The 25,292-nt window shown below is 41.5% G+C and overlaps 1 protein-coding gene across 3 annotated transcripts; it reads right to left on the reverse strand.

Moving 5' to 3' along the window:
• Positions 1–660: 660 nt before the first annotated feature.
• Positions 661–23,785, reverse strand: LOC105396697 (synaptotagmin-5). Of its 3 annotated transcripts, none has more exons than XM_048625194.1 (9): positions 23,631–23,785; positions 22,877–23,112; positions 6,164–6,331; positions 5,153–5,376; positions 3,577–3,806; positions 3,052–3,259; positions 2,391–2,617; positions 1,761–1,906; positions 661–1,252 (listed from the first exon to the last, which is right to left on the reverse strand). In XM_048625194.1, the coding sequence occupies exons 1-9, from the start codon at positions 23,632–23,634 to the stop codon at positions 1,106–1,108; spliced, it is 1,590 nt and encodes a 529-aa protein (XP_048481151.1). In that variant the 5' UTR covers positions 23,635–23,785; the 3' UTR covers positions 661–1,105. The 3 variants fall into 3 exon arrangements, with proteins under 3 accessions (XP_048481151.1, XP_037968235.2, XP_048481152.1); XM_038112307.2 differs by lacking the exons at positions 22,877–23,112; positions 23,631–23,785 and adding exons at positions 11,261–11,652; positions 16,228–16,359; XM_048625195.1 differs by lacking the exons at positions 22,877–23,112; positions 23,631–23,785 and adding exons at positions 11,261–11,662; positions 16,228–16,359.
• Between the last annotated feature and the right edge of the window lie 1,507 nt (positions 23,786–25,292).

The following is a 25,292-nucleotide window of genomic DNA, read 5'->3' on the forward strand; positions in this document are numbered from 1 at the left end:
ACAGATTATTACATCTTGACAGTTGACATTGGCAGTGACAGATGTCATTTGGCGGTTTGCTGTGTTGCGTGGGGTTTATGTGCCATAGATCAAGTCGAAGTCTGACTCCTTATTCTAGGGCGTATTACCACACTGCTGCTTTCCCGTTAGAGAAATATTTGATAATATAATTATTTCACGTTAGACAAATTATGTTCCCTTCCCTTCCCTGCTTCCCTGTTTTTTTTTGTTTTACTAGAGTGGTAGAGTGGAGTCTGACAAGCGACAATCCAAAGCTTGACCTAAGAAAGCGACAGCTAAATAATGAAATATAAAATTAAAAAGGTCATGTTATGCCAGTTTTTTCCCATCTTTAATATTCTAATCTTTTCGTTAAAAAATAATGTAGGTAGGCACATTATTTATATTCTTTGATTTAAATTTACCTACTTACGTTTGCTAACTTTATGAATCTTCCTTTGAGTACCACACGGTTATTAAATTTGTAATATGAGAAGCCCATTACCTCGAAACTAGATCCACTGAGAGTACCAGGACCTTCGTACCTAGACTTTTGTAACGTCAGGGACCCTTAGGGAATCCTCAAGCTCTCTGCTACAGCTTGTAGTTAATCAATAATTTTAAGAGCATTAGGTTGCTAAAAAATAAAACAATTTCCGGTATGTATACATAGACGTATTTATTTATTGAACGGAATCATAGACATATTCATAAATCTCAATAATCTCTACAGTAGATATACCTACTTTATAGTACAAAATATAAACACAATAAGAGCCGACTTTGTATAACCGAAGTGATATAATACTTTAGTACAAAATATAAACACATAAGACACAGCTTTTTACCCGATTAGAATATTATAAGTGAAACTTTGAATGGGGCAATGGGGTATTCCTGTAGACCTAGTACAGGTTTGATTGTTTGCAGAAAACTATAAAAGTTTACGTTTTCTCGCATAAAAAGTGGCGCCTTTAGGGGAAACCATCGTGAAACTTTTGATAATGTATGCAGAAGGCAGAAGAAAACGTAAACTTTTTTTCGTTCACGTAAATTGCGAAACCTGTACTAGACATACAGGAGGTGTGGGTTTGTGATGGTGAATTTATCTCAGGGTGTGCCACATAGCGACTGCCTTGCGCGTCTCGTGTGCCATCTGCGCCCAGTGGCGGCCCTCGTTGGCGGGCTCGCGCGCCCCCACGCAACACCACCCCACCACCAGCGCGTTCCCGCCACCAGTCACCACGCACACCTGAAAAAGTAAGTAGCACTTATTTAGAAACAAATAAACGTATACCGTGGCTTACACACCTACACAAAACTTGTTAAACCATAAGTTGTAGCTCAAGACCCTCTCAAGCGTAACTAAGGCCCTTCTTAGGTATCCTGATAGGTATATAAAGTTCCGGCACTTAGCCATTAACTTAGTTCGTTAATTAGGATCTCTAACCTTGTTAGTACAGAGATCACTACTGTAGAAGACTGCCATTGGCCATCCACAAAATTTAATGTCGTTGCACCTAAGTTTTGTTACTAGCGAGACTGTGATACCTTTCCTTAATTACCTTAATGTACTTTAACTATTCCGTTTACAGCTTGCGACATTATACATAATAAGTACGCATAAGATTATCGAAATCATCCATCGACTGTGCTGGACAGTAAGCCGCGAGCACCTTTAGGCAACCTTCCTATTATCAAGGCTTCTCGTTATATGTAGAAGTACTTAATATTATGTTCCATGTATTAGGGTTACCTACCTCAATGGAAGCGTCCTGCAGGCTCGCGGAGGGCAGGCTGAACGAAAGCGCTTCGTTCCACACGGGGTTGTTGATGTCCTTGCGGTTCGTCTTCTTCTTCTTCACGCGCTTGCCGTTCACTAGCAGGTACACCTTCACGTATACGTCTGGAAGGGACGGCAGTTAGTAACAGTTGTAATGGGTGTAGATAAAGACACGATATTGGAATGGTGGACACTGGACAAAATCTCGGCTATGGAACGTTGTCATTTTCTTATTCTTTCTTTAGGTAAATTTTATTACGCCCTCGTATTGTATTTAAATTTATTTGTATTTAAGAAGTATTATTAGTAGCTGGGGAAGCTTAGGTGGTGTAGTGACTACGTGATAGGCTTAATATCAGGAGGCCTTTATGCATCTGCGTAGGTTATAGTGCGTAAGCTCACTCCAAAGGCGAAACAGATGTTTGTAATATTATGATGCTCAACATAATATAAACCCCATATTACCAAATTAGGTTATCAGATCTAATTCTTATAGTACCTATATAAGTACACAACTAATGTAGTACCTCTATCTAGACAGACATTTCAAGCCCAATGCTCATCTTCTATAAAAACAAAACCCGCCGTACAGTTCCCACCACCTCACCTAGCGCATCCTTCCCCTCCTGAGGCGGCAACAGATTCCTGGCCTTCAGCACGACAACAGTGAGCCGCTCAGCTGACGGCAGGTAAGAGAGAGACAGCAACACTTCCTGCAGCTCCTCCGGGGGTCGCTTCTCTCGGGACAGCTCGGCCCAGACCTCGGCGCCGCCTGCCACCTCCACCTTGGATAGCGGGACCTTGGCGGAGCCCATTACTTCGTTGCGTGAGAATCTGGAAGATAAGATGAGGCGTCGACGTTAAATTCTGTCTGAAATCTTGTCAGCTTCTTTTTCATTCTTCTGACTATTCGTCCGTGTAAACATCAGCTTACAGATTGATTAATTTCCCGACATTTTTCCTCCATTGGAAGCCAGGTGGGAAATTGCCACGATTTTCGCTTGTTCTATCTCTTCTATTCTATTCTATTCTTATTCTATCCTACACTAATAGTTAATTGCACTAAATATCGGAAGCCAGAAGATGTTGAGCCATTTTCGTATGTAATAAAAGTAAAGTAGGTAGCTGAGTAAAAAACCTATGCAGTCATCTTAATGCAAATGTATTTCGACACATTTCACACCTACATCCACTTGTCATAAATAAAACCAACCAACCATCCCACTACAAATTAAATGCAAATGCATCCCAACACACTTCACACTGACCTGTCATAATCAAAGACCTGCAACAGCAGCGTCTTATCCCCCAAGTCGTCGTGCGAGACGGGGAACTTGAAGTGCTGGTCGAAGAAGGGGTTGGGCTGGTTGCGGTGCACGGGCGTCTGACGCACGCGAGCGTCCACTTCTGGGAGAAGGGTCACCCGCACGTAGGGGTCGTTGAACCCGCCCGCCTCGTACCCTGCTAGCTCGTGCGCTGGAAATAGTTGGTAGTTGTTGTTGTTATTGTTGTACGTCAGAACCATCAATGATATCCATGCTAGGTGTGGTTGTACACATGCAAAATACCATCAAGGTTATTCATGCCAGCCAGATTTTAAGATAACTGTGTGCAACTCGTCATTCGAACTTGTATTTGTGGAAAGCAGTAGATCCGGCTAACCACTGGATAATAATTCTCCGATAGTATGTCAGAGGCAGAGCATGGTAGCAGCCTCATATCTATATACCCCGTATTCAAAATCAAAACTCATCTATTGATAACTTTAAGAAAACAAAAACCCTCAAACCAACCTTCAATCAAATGCACCTCCAAATCCGACCGGTCGAAGTCGTACTTGAGCCTCAGATGCAGTCGCCCCAGCGACGGGCCCGCCCCCTCGAGAGCTATGACCAGGGGAGCCTCCCGCTTGGTGTACAGGTCCGGCTGAAGTGCCCCAAGTGCGCTGATGGACGCACTTGCCCCGGGGCTGAGAGGCGCGCCGCTGCTGCTTTCGACGAGGGAGTTGCTGCGGTCTATCCGTCTGCGGGAAGTGAAGGTGGGGTTTTGAAGGGATACTCGTATAGGTGTACAGCTGCGTTGTAATGATTATGCATGAGTAGGTAGGTATGGACCATACTTAACAATTATTATGTACCGTGTTGCATAATAATAAGTATACAAAGCCGGAGAAGGTTGGACTCAGGAGCTTATTTAAAAAAAAAAACACTAGTTTGGTCTCTTTTCGGCTTACTAAGTAATAACTAAACCTCTTTTGCAACACCCTGAAATGGCTGATGCACTGTTTATAATTCAAAAGTCTGCTCAGAAATATTGTATCAGAAATAGTAAAAGCAAAATCGAATACGTTTAGTATTCAGCTCGCGCGGGGCGCTGGGTCTGGCTGAGCGTTGATTAAAAAGTTGAATGAATAACAAAAGTGCAGTGTTTCACGGAGAATCGACGCCATTGCTATACGAAGTGGAAGCGCGGCCCTCGGGGCTCGGCTCCACTCATTTGTATAAGTGCACCGACTGCTTCAACATAATTTATAAAGTCGAGTATTCAACTAAGAAATGAGCAGAGGTGTTTGAAATAAAATTATTAACTAATTTCACCCATGATCGAACAGAGATGCTAGCAATTCTTTGAGGTTGCATTGCAGTCGTTTGCTGTGCGGTGTTTTTGTTCTTTGTATTATACGTTTGCAAAATATGAAAAGAATAAATATCATATATTATATTTATGTGATATTATATTTTATTCCATTCGAATAACATTAACTTAAAAGGATTTCTGCTCTATCTGTAAACGCGAACCCGACGCATGAATAATGCTGTTCGTAAGATAGGTCAGGTTGCAATCTGCATTTTATTGTGCTGAATCATTTACAGTAAATCCTCATGAATGTTAAATAAAACTGCTTTTCCCAAGTCATTTGTACCGCGGCGCCCGGTGCTGCTTTCAGTTTAATTGTGTCGCGCGAAGGTCAGAGGCGACGAGCAAAATAAATAATAATGAGTTGCAGGTGTAGACTCATATCTACATAAATATCAAATGCCTAAGTAGTGCATGGTTAGTGCATGAAAATTTCACGTCACACGGTCTAATTTATGTACTTACCGTTGCAACAGGGGATGTAATGCTTTAACAACATTTCCCAAACTACCTACGTACAAAGTTATGGACGACACTTTCGTTAGTTGAAAAATTATACGGCTGTTAACCCACGTGTTCTTTATTGTTTTAGGATTCTGAGAATATTATTGTTAAGTATACAGGAAGTTGCAAAACGGTTATTACTAGGCCGAAAGGGGTTGACTCAAGGGGTCATTCTGAACCCTTTTTGTAACACTGTATACTACCAACACCCTCTCTCCAGTCTCTCACCTGGGCGGCATCAGCAGCGGCGACAAGCACCGCGGCGGTCCATGCCTCGGGCTCGGGGGCGCGGGGTCAGCCAGCGACGCCAGCGACCCGTGCGCCGGCGCGCCCCGCACGTCCAGGGACGCGGCGCGCAGGGGCGACGGCAGGCGAGGCGCCGCGCCCCCCGCCTCGAGCGTGCGTCCGTCGGGGGCGAAGGTGCGGATGGCGGGGGACGAGCCGCGGTGGCTCTGGTGGAACAGATTCGAGAGTTAGGATACCACATAATATATTGCTGGCAATGATGAAGATCTATCAATATGAATGTATTTGTCATATTTTGTAAGAGTGACAATACTTTTATCATTCCGCAATCTTGCTCCTATTGCCAATTCGCTTTTGGAGGTTCGTCGACAGCAAGTTTCCTTTCTTTCCGTTTTCTTAACAGAATCTTAGATCCATTAGCTTCGTGCTTACAGAACCTATCAACAACAGGTCATTCGCGAAGGAAAAGCTGTTTTCTATATAAGTAGTAAAAATAGATCATCAACCTATCTATGTACATAGAAATTGTGTATGTGTATGTCTCACATAGTAGGTAAAGCGCATTCGTAATGAGGGTATCAGTAGGCTCAGGCCGGCTACTGTAACATCATCAGGAATTCTGTTAGTTTCTCTGTGACATCAATTATTCACAGAAAGTCCTTTGTTGAGCATGAATATGGGTTGGGTCCTATTTTGTATTTGGGCTCTTAAGCTTCTTAAACACATCTACCTAGTGTAGAAAATGTACAGTATGTAAGTAAGTATAGAAATCATTTCAGATCATATACTGTGTACCTATATTTTACTAAACATCGTACCGGATAACTGATCTGTCTCGCTTATCTAGAAAAATTCCAGGCACCCTCAGAAGGCTAAACACCTAAACACCCTTCAGTTGCCCAGTAAAACGTTGCGTTTAATTTAATGACTTGACTCCTTCATTGTGGCCGTTTAATATCTGCTGGTGTTGGTAGGGTCAGATGGTATACTCACAGTAGCCCTAGAGGTGGCACTATCAAGGCTGCTCTGCGAGGATATTGAGGGGGTGCGGGCAAGGCGAGCGTGCGGAGACGACCCCAGGCGCTCCGCCCCCGCGCCCCCCGCAACCCCCGCGACTCCCGCCGGCTGCACGCGGCATAGCTCCTTCGACACCAGCATCTCCTGGCGACAAATACACTCCTAAGTATCCTTATATAAGTAAGTACAAATATGTGGGTCATCTGTCACACGGCCATCCGATCCCAAGCAAGGCAGATATTTAGATTTCAAATTGTGTCCGACACAAGTGGTCTTCTTAAAATTTGACAGCTTTCACCTAATACTCGTAATGTATTATTGTCGTCGTATCCATCGTACATAGAACAACGCGGACTCGGGTACTCAATGTCCATCGTAGGATAGGGTCGTGCGTGCGAGTTAGTAGGCTGCGAAACCAGCTTTTACTAATCAGTACTGGGTTCTCTCAATGAAAAAAAAACCTTATTTATTTGGGCTATTTGGGTTGGGTATCAACACAGCTCAGCTCTATTAAGTACCCATTGATTCAACTGATCAAATAATACTTAAGTTAAGCTTCAATACTTCATGTACACTTACAATCTTCTCGCTACCAATCAACAGAATTACATCTAAATAGTGAGAAAGAAAAGTTGCCGTCAAGCAGGTCCCACCGGCCCACCGTCCCGGCGGCCAAAGAAACTTATTATCCCACTTCAGTTGACAAGAGGCAATGGACAACATTTCAAAAAACTAAAGCTGCTATAAATCGAAAACCATTTCGAGATTTAGCTCTAAAGGCCACAAAAAAAAAGTTTTTGTATTTTTTGGATGTATAATTTTCGAGAAAATCATAAAATAGTAAAAAAGTGCTGATGACGTCATGCTTCAGGTGCGATGCATTTTGATGATCAAAGCCTATAGATTTAATAACAAAGTAACTGTCACTTTCATTTTTGACTGACGTTGACGTTTTATCGGGACGTTGTTGTTTATTTGGGTCATTTTCATAAATTCTGTTCTGACACTTTCTGACTATTTTTTTATTTATCATATAAAATTGATTAGTACGAATTAAGAGATGACCTCTATATAATATGTCCCAGGGCATGCCACCGCCTACACAGCTGAAAAAATGCTTCTGCTTATTTTTTTACATGATAAGTATCATCAGAAATATCAATGTCATTTGAAAATGACCCATTTGTTGGTTGGCATGTAAACAAAGTTTAAATGTCACTTGTCAGTGTCATTTATGTTTTTTTTCGAGACTAAGGCAATAGACAAAAATAAAAATTGAGCCTAATATGTGACGTCACTTCCGGTTTTAAAATAATTAACTTTAAAGTTAAAAATAACATGCAAAAATTAATGTACATACAAAATAAAAAAATACGGGTCCTCTTATTTTTTATAAACTTTCCGAATAGCTAATAAAAATATAGGGTAAAGAAAATGAAATGTTGTCCATTGTAGCGTCCAATTTGTTCAGTTGACGCAGCTGCCTTGAGCTGCAAATTGTTATTTAACCAGGTTTAGTGGAGGAGCGCCAGACGACATAGGATCGGACACGGCATTACATCATGGGATACATTCACAAGTTTTTTATTCAATAAAAAATACCTAGGATGTTTTTTCATTAACAAACATCAAAACATCCTAGGTATTTTTCAGCAAGTTTTCACTTAGAAAACTTGCTGAAAATCTACTTATACTTAGATATCTAACCCACTATGTATTCAGGTCTTATTTATTTTATTTTGAGAATACTTATGAAGACTTATTTTACAATACTTACAGCAGAAGTTTACAGTGTGATCTAAAGAATACTTATGAGTCTTATGACAAAATCATATACTTGCAATGTACTCACCTAAACTTGCATAATAGCTAGAGACAAATTTAATTAAGTATTATGTCAATGTGATTATTATTAAACAGATCATTCGGAATAAATAATGCACCTTAATTTATTCAGTTTTCGGCCTGAAATTCAGCGAGTGGCGTGACCTGCCGCGGAAATGAGGCGACGCAGCGAACAACGGCGTGGAAATATTAAATAAATTCATTAAAGCGCCATGATTGATTACATTTTGATTCCTTTTCCGATCAAGTGAGCCGGTCTTTAGGTGAAGAAAGAGTTTTCGTGTTGGAGGTGAAATGTAATTACAGTACCTAAGTGTACCTATTCGATTTATCTCTCGCCGTAAAATAAATTTATAGTCATAAAAATAATCAAAATTGTTATAATTGGTCCAGGCGTTGTTGACTTATACCAATAGGGAATATGCAAGTGGTTCAAATAAAGGTCAAATATTATTTATAGTAAACTTTCTTGTTTCTTAACTACGACTCCATCATTATTTTTTATTATAATTTATTTTTGAGCAAGTAAATGAAGTTGAAAAGTACAAAAAAACTTCGGTAAATTCTAACTTCCGAGAAACGTCACCCATTTTCTTAGGGCGGATGTGACGTCATAATTCTTTATATATCAACCTCAGAATAATAACTTCTTTGCGTTTGCGTATAGTTAAATAAATGTCAAGTGTAAACAAAGAAATGTTAATGTCACCGAGTATTTGTGATGCTCGTTGTGATCAGATACGATGGATCACATAAAAATTCTTCCAATACGAGTAGATCCTAGCCTCCTATAACCTCTCCACTTCTTGTTTGATATGCTTGTTTGTTTGCAAAGTTTAGGACTTTTTATAATTTTTTTTGGTAGTGTATGGGCTGCCACTAGTTGTTCTATTGTAATGAGGCCTAAACAGCCATTCGCTAGTCAACGAGCCACTCAAATATGCTCCATATTGCAACACAATTAAATTAAATTAAAAAGTAATATGACATGAATATGACACAAGTTGCTCTTTCTACTTTTAGATTATAATGGCAGTCGTTAGTATATTTCAAAAGTTGTTATTTTTTTCTAAATTAAGTTATGGAAGAATTCTCGTAATCAGAAGAACTGGACACATTAAATTTATTACGCAGTATGAACGAGTAAACTGTGGCCAGCTGCGGAAAAGGACAGCAAAGACTATTGAAAAGTCGAGAGCCGTGTGCCCAAATATTAGGGAATATGCATATATTTTTATACTCTTATTCGATAGTTTAGATAAGGGGGTTTAGACCTTTGAGATATGCACAATGGTTCCATTCAAGAGAGCCAGGTGCAGGTTCTTACACCCCCACAGATAATAGAATAGAATGACACACTAACCCTAGTCTCTCTTACTGAGAACCAAAGTTACAGTAAGTACTTACATACAATACAAATATTACTTTATATTCATATTGCCTTAATAGCGTAATATTGTGTACAAGGGTCCTCTGGTTTGCGCGCTCCCATTTCAAAAGAGCTACTAGCAGCTATTTATGAGCTCCCATTACAAAACAGCCACTGGTCACACTTTATTACCATTACAAAACAGCCACTGATCACACTTTATACACTTCCTTTTTCGTTTGTTACAATGACAACATTGGTTTGTTGAAAATACAAAAGAACTCTGTGATTACTTGATTAGGTAAAAAATCTATGCCGACTGACGGGACTCATTATTCTGAGCCGTGAAATTAAACGATTATGACGTCACGACAGCCCGCCATCCTGACGGGAATTTCAAAGTGGTCGTGATGGTTGTAATTTTTTAACTTTCTTTAAAATACCTTAAATTACTTATTTTGGCGTTGAATTTTTTTTTACTATAATAAAGTGATGTAAAACTATCCAATAAAAGTATTAAAAAAAATTACGCATATTCCCTATTATATAATACCAAAACATTTTGCGATTCATTTTCATAATAGAACATGTATTTGTACCAAATAGGGAAACTTAATTAGAATTTTCCCAGCGGCACGGGTGGTGCGGTGATCCGGAAGGCAGTAGGTACCGAGGACACAACACAGAGAACAGTTAGGTACCTACTGCCAGAAGCTCGTTATTTTGAACTCCTCAGATGTGAAATGCGTCGCCTGGATGGAAGTGCACCCAGTTTATAAACTCTAACTAACACAGTTAGTTGTTTTCGAGGTCACTGCTGTTTCGCATTCGTTTTGTTATCCTAGCTAGTTATTTCTGAAATAAGAGTGCATAATTTATTATAAGAAGAAGGTATTTACCTAGCTAGGTATACTGAAGATGAGAGGAACGTGTGTTCGTAGAATGTAGTTAGAGCGGGGAATGAAGAATAAAACCACATAAGCAGAGTTCCTGCTTCATATCCTGTGGCAGGAAGCGCGGCGGCGGCGGCGGCGGCAGCGGCGGGAAAACTTACAAAATCTATTTCCGCAAAACCTACACGCGTCTGAAGCGAGCGGCGGCGGCGGCGGCGGTGGTACCCACTCGGTGGCCTATTGAAGTGCGGTCATGAAAAGGAAATCTGTGATCGGCCGCCTGAATAGAACCCTTGAGTGAAATAAGGATATGATAGAGGATTATCGCTCTTACAGGGAACATTTACCAGTCAGTGCCAAAAGCTAGGTAGGTAGAGACTGTAGAGGTAACATCTGTAGATTCTGTAGATAGTATATAAGTAGTACTTATAATATGTATAAGGAGGTACTAGAGGTAGGTACGTTGGAGTGAATCGATCACCTGCGCTGAGCGGGCGCGTCACTTCACAAAACTCGCTCACTAAATAAATCCACAGCCTCCACTCTGTATGAAAAGTTAATGAGCTAATTAACTCGGTGACAGAACCTTTTGTTATTTATTCATCAAGCACGTTACATACTTGTATGTACAATAATATACATGTATACAGCTTGTGCTTAAAACAACAGTCCACCGTCCACACGGGCCTGATAAAATAATGCAGTGATATTTGGAGTTATCATACACGCATAGGACAATGTTGCAACATCATAAATAGTAGATATATGTAGTAAGTAAGTACCTCTATTATATGTATATCTATAACCCATATCATTATTATAAATAAGGCCCTTATGAGTTGTCTAGTGTAGTACGGAAGATGTCTTATAACAGTGTTTATTTTGGAGATCTACAAAATACAACAGGGTCGCGTGCTGACGAATCTGATGATGATGTTACTTGTGTATGTATGTACTCGTACTCACGCTGGGGCTTCCATGGCTCTTGTCGTCACCATAGCTGTCAGTGGAGTTGTGGCTCTGTCCACTGGAGGCGCTGCTGGTGCGCTCCCGGGCCGCACGCGCCCACGACTCCAGCCGCTTCTGCGCTGCCCACACGCCGGCTGGGCCCAGCCCGCTCATGCTGCTCACTGTGCAGGGTTAAACGAAGCACTGCCCACTGTGCAGGTCCGCACCAACCAGCACTGCCCACTGTGTGGGCTACGCCATCACGGCGGCGCGGGAGATCAACACTGTGCACTGTATGTCACCGGCATAATGTTCGTGCGAGGAGTTTCAGTCAATCGCGTTTCACACTCGTAGGTAAATAGGTATAGGGTGTAAAGGGTTAAGAAAATATTGGTCTGGACAGGAAGACGCTGGAGAATTCTGAAGAGGGTAAAGATATTGCTTGCTTCACAATTTTTGCATAGAGGTTATCTGTGAGAAATCGAAGTTAACACACAGATCAGTGAAACAGGCTCTTAGGTTTTATGTGAATAAATTGATTACAACGGATTATGCATCTAGATAGATGCTTAAGGAATAGCGACATATAACTCTGTTTGTTTAGGTCACACGTACATAATATGATACGGATATCTAAGTGTCGCTGTCATGCTGCGACGCCCGGGGCGGCAGCGACGGCTAATCATACTCATCGTCATGAAGCTATACCACAGTCGCTATAACACGATGGCTTTACCACGCTATACCACGATGGCTATAGCTCGCTATACGACACGGAGCGACATCGGAATCGCATTAACAGCTCGTTCACGGCCTATAAACCGGCGGACATCAACGATATAGCTGCTGTAAGTGCTGTTATCCCACAGTAGTACGTACTTTCATACTACTCACATCAGTGAAAATAAAAACCTTTGGAGTCGATGCAAAACTCGCACGGAAACCTACATAGTTATGCTACATATAGCTACATATTTTATTTATTTATTTATAATTAAGGAGCATAAAGCCTTCTCAACTTGAATATACAGACACAGATAAAAGAAAGACGGAACAAATAGCCACAACAAGTAGACATGAAGGACCTCCGAAGCTCACCGGAAGTGAAGTGGTTCATCGGGTCACTCTAGTTAACGAAAAACTAACCTCGTAGCGATTCTATGTGCCGATTGCATGACAGCTTCATATTTGTTAAGCTGTAGTAACCACTAGCACTCGGCGCCAACATCGGAAGTGCACCGATATAATAGGCTTACTCATCTTATACACAGTGATACTGAGTGAGGCGGAGGTTCCTGAGAGGCGCACTCCGGGCAAGGGCACGCGGCGAGTAGGTCACCCACTATACGAGCAACATGTACAGATAACTACGCTTCACATGTACGGATAACTACGCCTCGTTGCGAAGCTATAGCTGTGTGTTGTGTGAGCTCCCACGAACAATGTTGACTGCGAATGACGGCAGCTGTTTCTGCTGAGTACGTTTACATTCGAAACAACTTTTGAATTGCACTGAAATAGAATTTCTGCTGTAAAAGCTCGTGAAAAAAGGAAAATTGTATAGTGCATTCTCTTTCACTTCTGAAAGCTCGGAAGCGTGAAATAACGTGTGTATTTTTGCTTTTGTCTGAAGATGAATTAACAGGAAAGTCAGATAGGAACTCAGTAAAGTTTCCTCTAGGTAAGTACTTACATACATATAAACAGACTTACTTTGAAACAACTCTACAAGGTACGCATAATGTGTTATTATGACATCCACTTGTATAAAATTGTGTATCCTAACTAATCCTAACTAATATTAAAAATGAGAAAGTAACTGTGTCTGTCTGTCTGTCTGACTTTCTGTCTGTTACTCTTTCACGCCAAAACTACTGAACGGATTTGAATGAAATTTGGTATACATACGGCCTAGACCCTGGGAAAGAACATAGGCTACTTTTTATCCCGGAATTCCCACGGGAAAACTTTTTAAGGCGAAGCGAAGTGCGCGGGAACAGCTAGTTGTTAATAAGTTTAAATTATCGAAAGAAGTACGCTTTGAGCGATAAGACCGCCATTTTTGTACATATTTGTTAGTATTTAAGTTTTGTAAGTTTCTTTTATGTGTGTGTGTACAAATAAAGAATATTCTATCTATCTATCTATCTAATGTAACTCTCGTCTGTGCTCCACCTAAGTATACAATTTTTAAAAAGTTACAAAATACTTTGTTTAGTAGCACTATAAAATGCTGCGAAAGTTCCCTGTAGAGACGTGGCTGTGGTACCACCGTTAATTCCGTCGATATCAACGTAGATAAGATTACTACACCGCGCTACTGCCAGTTAAATGTCAGCTCTACATTAAAGTGCAAGGCCACATAAAAACAAACTCATAAACTTATAGTGCCTCCTAACTAAGGTATACATATGGAGTTACATCATACTATCAAGGAGTAAAACAGGGGTCATCAGCAGAGCGCACTGATGGTGTACCGATTAGAAGTCAAAAATATAAGGCAAAATATAAGGCTGATGCCCAAAAATTATTTTTTGGTCATTCAAATCTAACTTCGCCAAGGAGGATGCATGGCTCTTGCAACTGCTGCTTGGGCTACATCCGAGATTGCTAGTGGTTGGATGAGAAACAGTGTGGCTCACCAAAGACAGAGTGCTTATAAAACTTCTTGCTAGATGCCTGATCAATAATTATTGTTTTTTTTTTTACAAATCGTTACGTCTCCCAGCGCCCCTAGTGGATCGTGCGAGCAACTGCCTCGCAGACGGAGGTCACGGAGCAGACTGCGTGGGCGCCTCGTACTATGATAGTGGCCGGGGGCGCGGGGGCGCCGAGTGGGCGTCTGTTTACTCCCAGCGCCCCTGAGCGCGCCCCGTCGGGTGCAGTGAACGAGCGAGGGCGATGCCATGAAGTTATATCATAAAATAATAATTAGAAGACTAATTATTAATAAAATTTACATGTATGGAAAATTATCAAGACCTGTGAAAAATTTACGAACCGACTTTTTGTTCAGCAACCAAAAGCTTTCAAAGTCTTTCTCTGGTGATTGAATTCTGACTGAAAACTGTATATAAGTTGTATGTACCTATACATTACTGGTCACTGGTCACTGCTACCGAAAGGAATCTGAAAATTCAATAAAAAGATCTCAAATCTATGATAGGAATGATGCTAAGGTCATAAAGAATTTAAGCGCCATTGAGTGTAGATACGATCAATAAACAGGGATTTTGGAACCACTAATGTAACTTTGACACGCTTTTGTCATCAATAAGTTAATACAAAGTAGAATTTTATCAGTATGCTTCGCGTCGACTGTTTAATGTCTCCAACATACTGCATGGGCAAGAGCAACTTTCATTATGGGATCAATACTGAAATTGCGAAAAAAGGGTGTTGCGTACATTGGCATGCCAACGGAAAAGTGCACTATAAAAAGACAGCTTATATACAAAAAACTTGCTGTAGAGATTAGTCCTCTATTATAAAACAAATAAACATAGGTAATTCTGCAGTAGCAATACATATGAGACCCAACTCCCACTTAGTCTACCCGTAATTGAAACAGGCATTTGTTTCAAATGCATGTTAAATTCACTGTTATCTAAGCCATCTTTGTTTTACCGGAATGAGGGTAGTTTTCAGGCTGTAATATGTTCAGCGGCGCCGCTCGTGTCGGCTACAATAAATCGAATCTCGATGGGAATGGATGTCGAATCCAATTTCAACATTGAATCGAACTAACACTGATGGCGGAACATAGAAATAGAATTTAATGATTCCCACAATCGTGTTTGAGAACAGTAAAAATAAAATTATTTTATTTTGTAAACGACACGTAACCTATTTTCTAAACTACTTGATATAATTATAGTGACCTGTGATTCCCGACGACTTGGTCATAAACTACAGGCACTATATCTTCAGTCAGACGGCAGTCTGACATAAGGGATCCATGGAGCAGTGGATCTAGCCGCTGCAGCGTATAGCCAAGGATATTTGTGAAGGACAGTAATAATAATCGTTCGATTAAATCTCGATTGATTAAATTAAATATGGAAGCGAAAGCTGCGTGAATAATGAGACCGCGATAGCCGCTGTGTCACCACATTTGGTGGCTTTCACATATTGCGTTAAATTAATTAACTTCCCAACAAAAGGCTATACAAATGTGATAAAAAACATAGGGCATTGAAATGGAAGTCTATTTAAAAGTGATCAAAAGTTACAACGTAAAATATTATTTATTAATATAAATGAGCCAAAGATGTAATAGCTTCACGCCACGGAAGCAATCACTCATTGAATCCACGCTGGGCGCCAACAATAACAAAACTATCATACGCGTAATTCAGCATTTCCAGACCTACTTAAAAATTGCCATTATTACTGAGCACTTGAGCTACGGAGAAGTTAAATAGAGTGACATCCGACGTATCCGGGGATAAGTAACGTAATTGTGCATCACATGGCGGCTGCTCGCGATGGCTCCACGTAATCTATAATGAGATCTGCGGAGCCGCGAGCAACTGTTGCGCCCGGAGCCCCCGACGGAGCAACGAGGCCACCATGGCTTGACTAATGGCACCGCTGAAAGCCTAATTAAAGATCTTCCGGATACGGCTGATGGGCCCCTGACAGTTAACACTCAAGACTTTGTTCGGATGATTTATTTGGAATATTTGGGCGCCATTCTGTAAATTTTCATACCGATACTTCTAAATAGTACTTTACCACTTGAAAGCTTCAGTGCCGTCGCGATGTGAACTTAATTACTGTGCGACTAACAAGAAAGTTTAGCTGTAGTGAGCGCAGTCCTGTGATTTCAATTATGTTTTAAATTGCTTTTAGGAAAGTTCGATACAGCGTTGCCGCGCGCGGGCGCGCAAATTGAACCCAATTGCTTTTAAATATTCTTCAGGAGCCCAAAGCGTCGTCTACGAAAATTCTTACTTACACTTATCCAAAACTACCTTAAATACCTGGGGTAAGAAGTGAGAGGAGGCATGAAAAGGTGTGGATATAGTTAAGGAGCACTGTTCCACTGAGGTTATCACAAGGGTGTCGGGAGCGGGGCGGGCGTCGCTCGGGCCGTGGTGGACCGGCGGGCGCGGCGTTTGGGCGCGCACTGAGGGGCGGGCGGGGCGAGGGCGGGCGGGGCGGGTGCCAGCGCGCCCCCGCGTGCCGGCGCCCCTGCACGCCGACACCGGGGTCAATGACGAGCTCGTACGCGACCATTGTTGGTGAGATAGGTCAATTGCCGCGTATTGATCACATTATACTTTCATCTCCGTTTTTGGCTAATTATACCTACATAAACTTCGCCAGAAATGTATTAAATATTTTTTTTCACATTTAAATTAAAAAAATAATGGAAAATACAGGTAAGTATGTAAATACGCAGCAAATAAAGTGTCTAAGCGATCTTACAATTTCCCAGCTACAGAACAAAATTCAAAAGATACGGCACTGCATATAATCTCAAAGCAACACGACAAACTCCTCAGTCAACATCTCAGAATTTTACAAACAAACAGCCGCCTCAAAGAGTCAACATTTGCCTGCACAAGTGTACCCGACACTCGCGTATAAGAGTGCTCGAGGCGACAGCACTAGTAGGCAACCCTGCGCACTCAACAGGTAAGGAAGGTCACAGGCGGAGCCGCGCGCCGCCGCTAGTTGCCACCTTGACACACGCGGCCGGGGCCGGGACTGCGGCCCTGTACATACCTGAGGTATATATCTACATCTATGTATGTATAAGGTACCGATAACGAGTTTTAAGATGGAAAATCGAACAGTTATCCTTAACTTACGCAATGTACCAATTTGGAATATTTGTTGGTAGCTACGCTAGCTTTATTTCTACGTTACACATTCAATAGACAAGGCAGACTGGATGTGTAAATAACGGATTGCCTCTATCTTCAGTTGTGGGTTACGTAGGTACGAGTAAATAAACATATTCGTCTGATAGTAAACTAAGGCGTATTTTGGGAAATAGAAAATATTGATCTTCTATCTTGTCTTACAACCTTAAACGAAAACTCTAGAAGATTATTAAAACATAATATTACTTTATTGAGTAACTTGTGCGGGTACGTAAGCTCCGCAGATGAAAGCTCGAGCTTGTGCAAGCTCCGTGCGCGATAGTCTCTTGTTTTAATTACGCGCAGCCGAGAAAAGCTTTTGTATGAAAAGTTTGGAAGCCTCGCTGTTCGCCGCGGGCCGTGTGGAAGGTGAAACCTAATTCACGGAAATTCAAACAAAAAAACCTCGTAGCTCATTAGGCGGGTCTTTTGTTGTGTGTTTTACAATACAATAAGCACAAAAGTTTTAATTTGAAAATGTTTGTTACAGTTTTCAGTAGTATTATATTCTTTTATGGTAACTAGGCTTTGTGCGTCATCATCTTGGTTACATTTCTTACGTAATGCAATTCATCTTACGTATCTGATCTTATCTACCATTCCTAAATAATGCCCTGAGATTATGGTAAACCATATATGTCATTCTCTACATTAGGTTACTGTTCTTCTATAAGTACTACTTTTATTTCTTAATCTTTTGCTAATAATTTTCCATTCTCATCTATCATAAATCGTATCTAAATCTAAATCATGTCTTTAGTATTTATTTTCCTATTTTACGCGCTAATCTAAATACCTCCTCATGTCCTTCCGGCTTTCCAAGTTACTTATACAGTATTTTATTCTTATACTTGGGACCTTGCAATCGCCACAGTATAATGTTTTCCTCCTGTCCTAGTCCTATTTCTGAATAAACTTTCCCATTCCTGCATTGTACGCCGCTTAGAACGGAGTACAAATCAGCTTAGCTCTGTTGCGAAGACCGTTATTGTACCTTGTTGTTATTTACTTATATTTATTGTGAGATGGGACCTTATTTACCTTGTATAAACGAACCGATATTTTAAATACCTTACCTATTCTATTCTATTCTGAGAGAGAGTGAAGTTCCTGTATGTGGCTCTCGTGTGTATCTCTCGAGTGGAACCTTTGTACATATCCCCTTAATTTTAGCTCAGCCAGCCTAGCTAAGCAGCCTCAATACCTTACCTTAATGAATATAAAATTGGAAACGTATGCAATCATGACGTGCGCTGCGCATCATCAGTGTCCTTCGGAGGGCGGGCGGCGGGGCGGTGGGGCGGGGGCGCTGATCGATGCAGCACTTGTTGCGAGGCTCAACAGGCGAACACCCGCCGCCGCCGCCGCCGCCGCCGCCACCGAGGGGTGTCACTATATATGACGAAAAACGAAGTTTGAAACCGCTGTTGCGTGAGCCACGACTCTGTCTTGTTGTATTAAACGTGCGGTTTGCACGAGAGGTCTCGTTCGTTCGTTTTTCGCCAGTATAGAGTAACCCTCCAGCGTTCGGTGTTTAGGGAGTGGCGGGCGATCAACGAGATGTTTATGACGCCGCGCGGAGTATCGATAGCGGTCCAGTAAGAGTTATGTTGAGGGTAATGTCATGGTTATTGCAGAATTGGGATAAAATTACCTGCATTTTGGAGGAATGGAGGAAAATAACGAGATAGATCTATGTCTAATTTTTTCCCCCCGGACAATGTGTATCTGTCTGTGGCGAGATACACACGAATTTCGACTCTTTCTGTCATTGTCAGTCGAGAGACTCGAGAGGCAAAATATGTGTGACGATCAACCCCGTAAGCTCAGTCTTAGTCATAAACTTACTACTATATACATTTATGCAAAAAAAATACAAACATGTACCATGCAATGGCATTGAGTGCTTAAATACCTGCTGCAATCATAGGACACTTGACTTCGCAGTACGTGTACGCACTCCATGCCACGAGCTACGCGCTACGAGCTACGTGCTACGACGAGCTACGCGGCTACGCTTTACTGAAAATTATGCGTGCTACGGGGTGGCGTAGCAACTTCTCCAAGCTAACGATTTGATTAAAATTTAGATCACATAATTTTATCTCTAGACTCCAGCGTTTCCGGCATTTATTTCCTGTTCCAGACATTTTATGTTTAATAATATTGCATGTACATAAGTATACCTACTATTGTTCATAATAGTTCGTTAAGAAATACACTCACAGCAATGAAAAAGTTCCAGTGCCATATGGAACGTCCGTGGCAGGTGGAACTTTTTCTTTGCACGTGTGTGTTGGTTCGATCTAATATATTCCTTTGTCCATACCGAGTTTCATTCTGATTGAAATTGGTAGCGAAAAGTTATTTCCGAGGAATCATTAGAGATGAAAACTGTGGCAAAGCGCCATCTATCCACACTTTTCCAGAACTACTTTCTTCGTGAAAGCTTTCAGTTGTTTACAAGCTCTGAAAGCTTCACGTCTGCTTGGTGAGAAAGTAGAAACTTAATTGAAGCGACTGAAGATAGGTGGCTCTGCTCTGAAGTTTGTGCCGAGTTTTTTTGTCATCATTTTGCTTTACTTTACCCGACTACGGCGAAGCAAAGAGGAATATTTTGTGTTCGACCACGGGATTTTGTAAGGCTGGCTGGCTTTTAAAGGACTCAGTGACTAAAGGGCCCATCACTTTTGTATCATTTCGCCGTATCGAAGCCTCATCTAAGGCGCGAACATAATAAATATTATGATCGAAACTTTGGACGTAAATATGCTGTCAAATATCTAAGTATTGTATTATGCATTGAACTTATTAGCATACGCAAGTACATTATCATCATCAGCCAATAATCATCCACTGCTGGACATAGGCCTCTCCCAAGGAGCGCCACAACACTCGGTCCTCGGCCTTCCTCATCCAACCACTACCCGCCACCCGCCTAAGGTCGTCAGTCCAGCGGGCAGGAGGGCGTCCCACGCTGCGTTTGCCTGTTCGTGGTCTCCACTCGAGAACTCGTCTACCCCAACGGTTATCGGTTATATGACCAGCCCACTGCCATTTCAGCTTGCATATTTTGACAGCTATGTCGGTAACCTTAGTCTGCTGACGGATAACCTCATTTCTAATACGATCCATCAGAGAAACCCCAAGCATAGCTCATAGCTCTCTCCATAGCACGCTGAGCGACTTTAAATCGGTTGACCAGTCCTACCGTCAGTATCCACGTCTCTGCACCATACGTCATCATGATGATGATGATGAAGTACATTATACTTAAACGGTATTATTTTCTTATGAATAAAAATATTCCATCAAACTAGCGGTCATGGTAGCTATGATAATACGTATATCGAAAAATAACTCATACTGTAACTGTAAAGATCAAACTACTTATAGGTATATTTTTTTTTATAATATTTTCATAGTAGTTAAGTAGGTATATGTTATTCTCATTGTACGTTAGAAACAGGACGCTCGAAACACACTCTGGAAATTGAGCTGAAGAGGGGTCTTGAAACATTATACTAAACTAAAGCGAGGTCCGGACGCTTAAGTAAACGACACACTATAAACCAAATGTCTCAAGCTATTACCCGACTAACATCTCGTATATCTATTCGTATCTTGTGAGATGTTAATGATATATTTGGTATAAATGTGTCGCCACGGGGAGGGGGGGGGGTCATCAACAGGTCATTATCGTTTGTGTATCGGTCCGTTTGTTCTCAGTTACGACCGCGTTATATAGGGCGCCTTGTCCACTGCCGCCGACACCGGCAATGTCACCGGCAACGATGACTGTGGCATACTGCAGATGACGGTTTCGACCAAGACGCTCCACCCAGAGTCGAAGTGGCGAGGAATTATGTCTCATTAACAATGTCATGTTAAATACTCGGCTCGTCTACACCTCACCCGTGCCGCGACTCCACCTCGACTTCTTCAGTGAGTGGAACACCTAAAGAATCTCGTACATAGTGACGGGCTGAATCGTGCCACAAAATAACTAATATCGTATATACCTCTCAATTTGCGCTGTACGTACGTAATACTGACTACACTCACGAGACTCATGCGTCAAGTCAGCAGTCGGGTTCTCGGTTTCTAAGCTTTTTCCCGTTTCAGTGATACAGTGGAAAACGCCCTAAACGCCCACTATAATTGGAATAGACCGCGGGACCGCTGAAGCGTGTAAATTTCAGCTGAGGTGAACTCGCGTGTAACAGGTGTTTGTCGAGACGAGTGTGACTTAATAAAATGTATCTTATATATTATATGTATCTTATATACATCGTACTTGCCTAGGAGCTTCATTTGCATGTAATTATCAGGTGGAGGTGAGTCGGAGTAAATAAGTGATGTACTGGAGCTTTTGCGGCTCCTGTAGCTTTTGTTATGGTAATGACAAAGCTCTCATTGGAGGCAGAGTTATTAAGCTAAATAACAGTAATAACGACTTGCCTTCAGAAACATCAATCTCCCTTTTATACTTACATAATCATTTTAATAAATTTAAGTTATCAATGTTTGTTAACTACGATGTATTTGTGCCATGGTTGGTCATGATTACTTTGCTGATTAGGTACTATGCCACATATTTTACAGATATTTATTGCAATGAATAAATGATTATGATTATGATATATATTAACAGTTGATGAATAGGATAGGTATCCCCGAACAATGACAGTCAAGATCGTCCAACTCGTTTCTTCTCTCGACTAAAATATTTCCCTGACGAAAAGAGTGTGCAGCAATGCACCTCGACCTACCCTGCAAGGGTATTACACAAGGTGTAAGTTATCTTACTTATATACTTATGTAAATCCTTTTATTTTACGTATACGTACCTAATGAGAATAATCTGACAGCTTTTTCTATGATGTGAAATGGTTGTGTAAGCACATATGTGTACTGTGTACTACATGAGTAGTAGTAGCCATAAAAATAAGAAGCTAAGTATATCGTTGTTGTGTCCCGCATACAACATACAACCGATGATTGTGTCCTCGTGGGGTTTCTCAACTTGCAGCGAAGCCCTCACACAGCGGCCATTCCCCGAGTCATTAAAACTTCATCTCACTCTATAAGGTATTTTATTAACTTCTATCCACGATCTGATTGAAATCTGAAACGCCCGGAGCCCCGAGGTGCCGCTATCGAAGTTATTGATGTTTTACTCGTAATAATAAAGAACATACGTGAACTTAAGTGTTAATAAAGCGGAAACATTTCCAGTCTAGGAAAAAGTCTTTGTTGTTACCTATACTTACCTAGGTAGGTAGGTTTTCGTCGTTGATGTACCGCCGGGGAAATCCATGTTTGTCAGATTTTGAAAGAAAGAAAGTAAGAAAGAAAAATTGTTTATTGCCACAAGCAGAAAATACAGTTTTAACAGATAAGCTTACTAAATACAAAAGTGGCAAAAGGACAGCCTCAGCTAATGCTGCGAACTGCATTCGGCAACACACTGCATTTTAAAACATTATAGTGTGTTTACTGTAAACATATGGCTAGGACCACCGGCCGATTCCCCGACAGTACTTTTGATTACCTCAAGTTCACAATGCCCTCCTGTGGCGCGGGCGGGAGGGACGGTACAATACAACTGCCTGGGTGACGTCCCTCACAACAACAGCATTCTCTGACCTAATTGATATAGACATGAATGGCTTGATATACTTGTGCTATGTGTAGCTTATACCAGTGGTTGACATATCCCTGGTAGGTACCTTAGACTTGACAAATCCCTGGTACTTACCGTGCGCGTGGCGTCCATTGGAGCCAGGAAGGGCAGCTCTCGCTTCTTGGGGCGTCTCCACAGCAGCAGCACGGCCGCCACCAGCAGCACGGAGCCGGCGCCCATGGCGGCGCCCCACGCCACGCTCCAGGCGCCGCCCGCCGCGTCCCACCCGGCCGGGGGCGCCCAGTCCCGCCGGGACAGCCACGACGGGCCCTCCCCCGCCCCGCGCCCCGCGCCGGCAGTCCACGGCTTATCTGGTAATAGATAACGACCATGAGTGACGTCCCCATTAGATCATCGATCGGCAGATACGATGCTTGATTACAGACTAGTAATTCAGTGTTGTTTGATTAGAGCTTAAAACTTTTGACCAGTTAAGATTTTAGGCGGAGATTTTTGCCCTTTAGCAAACAAGTTTGCAGTAGCCGGACAGAATATATTAAATTCAGTGAAGAAACTCGGCTGAAGCAATCAAATTATGCAGATGCGAGGCTTGACGCGCGCCGCCCCACAACAACATTAGTATTACTTTGCATCTAATCGTCGGAATTTTTTCAAGCGTGTTTACAGCATGCTGTAAATAACTTTTATGCTTGTGCTGACGTGTACCTTTTTGTAAGTTTACAACTGAGTATTGGGTACTACAATTAGGTATTACCTTTCGTTACCAATGTAGTTCCAAATGTTTTGTCCAATATTATCTAAAATTAATTCAAAAGCAAGTCAACAACTTTTAAACAGGCTTTAACAGACAACAAATAAACAAACTTACCCATAACTCATGTATTGCAAGTGTGGTGGTGTGGTCGAGAAGTGCGGGAGTGTCGTAGGGCGGGCGGGCGCGGACTGGCGTCGCGCTGGCGTTATCAGCCCCGTGTTTACAGCTGCGCCACCGCCGACCCCTCTCTCGCACACGACTCAACGCCGCCGCCGCATCTCGATCGCAACTCGACGCAACTGCGAATATAAAGATTGATTGATCGCGCCCGCCCACTGTGACATGTTCAAACAATTGTTTCGTATTAGGAAGCCATTTGTATTGTTGTTTTCTTCTGGAAGCTGTTTCTTTTCCGTGTTTTGTTTCTAAGATGAAAGAATAACATATTTAAAGAAGGAAGGCAAATTTAGTAGGTAAACAATTTATGTGCTTAGATAAATATTCAAAGTAAAGTTCAGATAAACGTAATTGGTAGGTTCACAAGACTCACAAGTCACAATCAATGGACATGATTAGAGATAATTAGAAGCTCACAAAGTGAATGATGGTATCCAGAGTGTAGGGGTGTACACGTAGTACAGTAAGTACGTACATGATGTGTGTTATTGTGGCGGCCACATTGAATCTCTGCGCGCTCGTTACCCTTCAACACACAACACACGTCACGGGTACAAGCGAGGACATCTCACATACATCTTCATCATTCTTTATTATTATACCATATCGTGTTTAAATATGTGGTGCCTTTATGTACTCTACAATCTTTACATAGATAGGCTAACGCTGAGTTGCAGAAAGGGACTTTAGGTAAGCTAATGTCAACCCTGCCTTGGTTTGACAGTATACTTACGGACAGAAAAAGACGGACATAGATTTAAGTAATACCGACATTAGCTTAATATTCTTTTCTGAAATTCATCGTAAGTAGGTATACATACCTAAATGTATCAGTCTCTCTTTTACGTATGACCGGTTCCACATAATAGTATAATTACAGGTCCGGCGCAGGGCTCAGCTGCTTACAAGGCTTACAACTAACCAATCCTTTCACAAGTTGACAAACCCTTGTCTTGCTCTTGTATTTGTCACCGAAATGAAGAAAAAATGGTAAGTACTATAATAGTTAGCATTAAATATTAGTAAGTACTTACTACACTCACGGGCAAAGAAACAGTTCCACTTACAAAATTCAGACACCAAATGGCCGCAATTTTTTTAATTATCAACGTTTTTAGTTGCTTATATTCTGATGCACCGTGAAATGTAGTTTAAACGTTGCAAAATGCGTAATTAAGTAAGTTTTTTTTCCGTTTAGTAATTTGGTGATTTTCTCAATGGAACGTTCTACAAGTTATGGATCGAGTGGATGTGCCCGTGACTGTACCCGCTGCTTGTTTGTCGTGAGATACCTACTTTCCATTTTCAGATCACTATGGACTCTCTCTATCGATTGCTCTCCGATACATTATTATTATCTTCTTTCTCTCAATTAATGCTGTTTACTGTAATAGATACCGACTATGAATAGCGCCCACCTTCGCTATGTGGGTATGGATACGTAGGAGCAAAGGACTAAAAATAATATCGAAACCTAAAGCCGATGTGATGAAGAGTGCCGCTGATGACGTTTGTAGAACTCTAGAAGATGATTACGATTAGATAGTGTGCCGCAGGTTTATAGCTTGAAACTTGGTAACACTTGGACCTGTAAAACTG

Source organism: Plutella xylostella, chromosome 13 (assembly GCF_932276165.1).
Source record: "Plutella xylostella chromosome 13, ilPluXylo3.1, whole genome shotgun sequence".
Taxonomy (NCBI): Eukaryota; Metazoa; Arthropoda; class Insecta; order Lepidoptera; family Plutellidae; genus Plutella; species Plutella xylostella.

Bases quoted from the DNA above. Each gene is read 5' to 3' on its own strand.
- LOC105396697 (XM_048625194.1), bottom strand. The intron at 5,377-6,163 runs GTGAGTATACCA...CTGTTCCACCAG, and splicing joins GTGCCACCTCTAGGGCTACT to AGCCACCGCGGCTCGTCCCC. The intron at 2,618-3,051 runs GTCAGTGTGAAG...CTTATCTTCCAG, and splicing joins CAGGTCTTTGATTATGACAG to ATTCTCACGCAACGAAGTAA.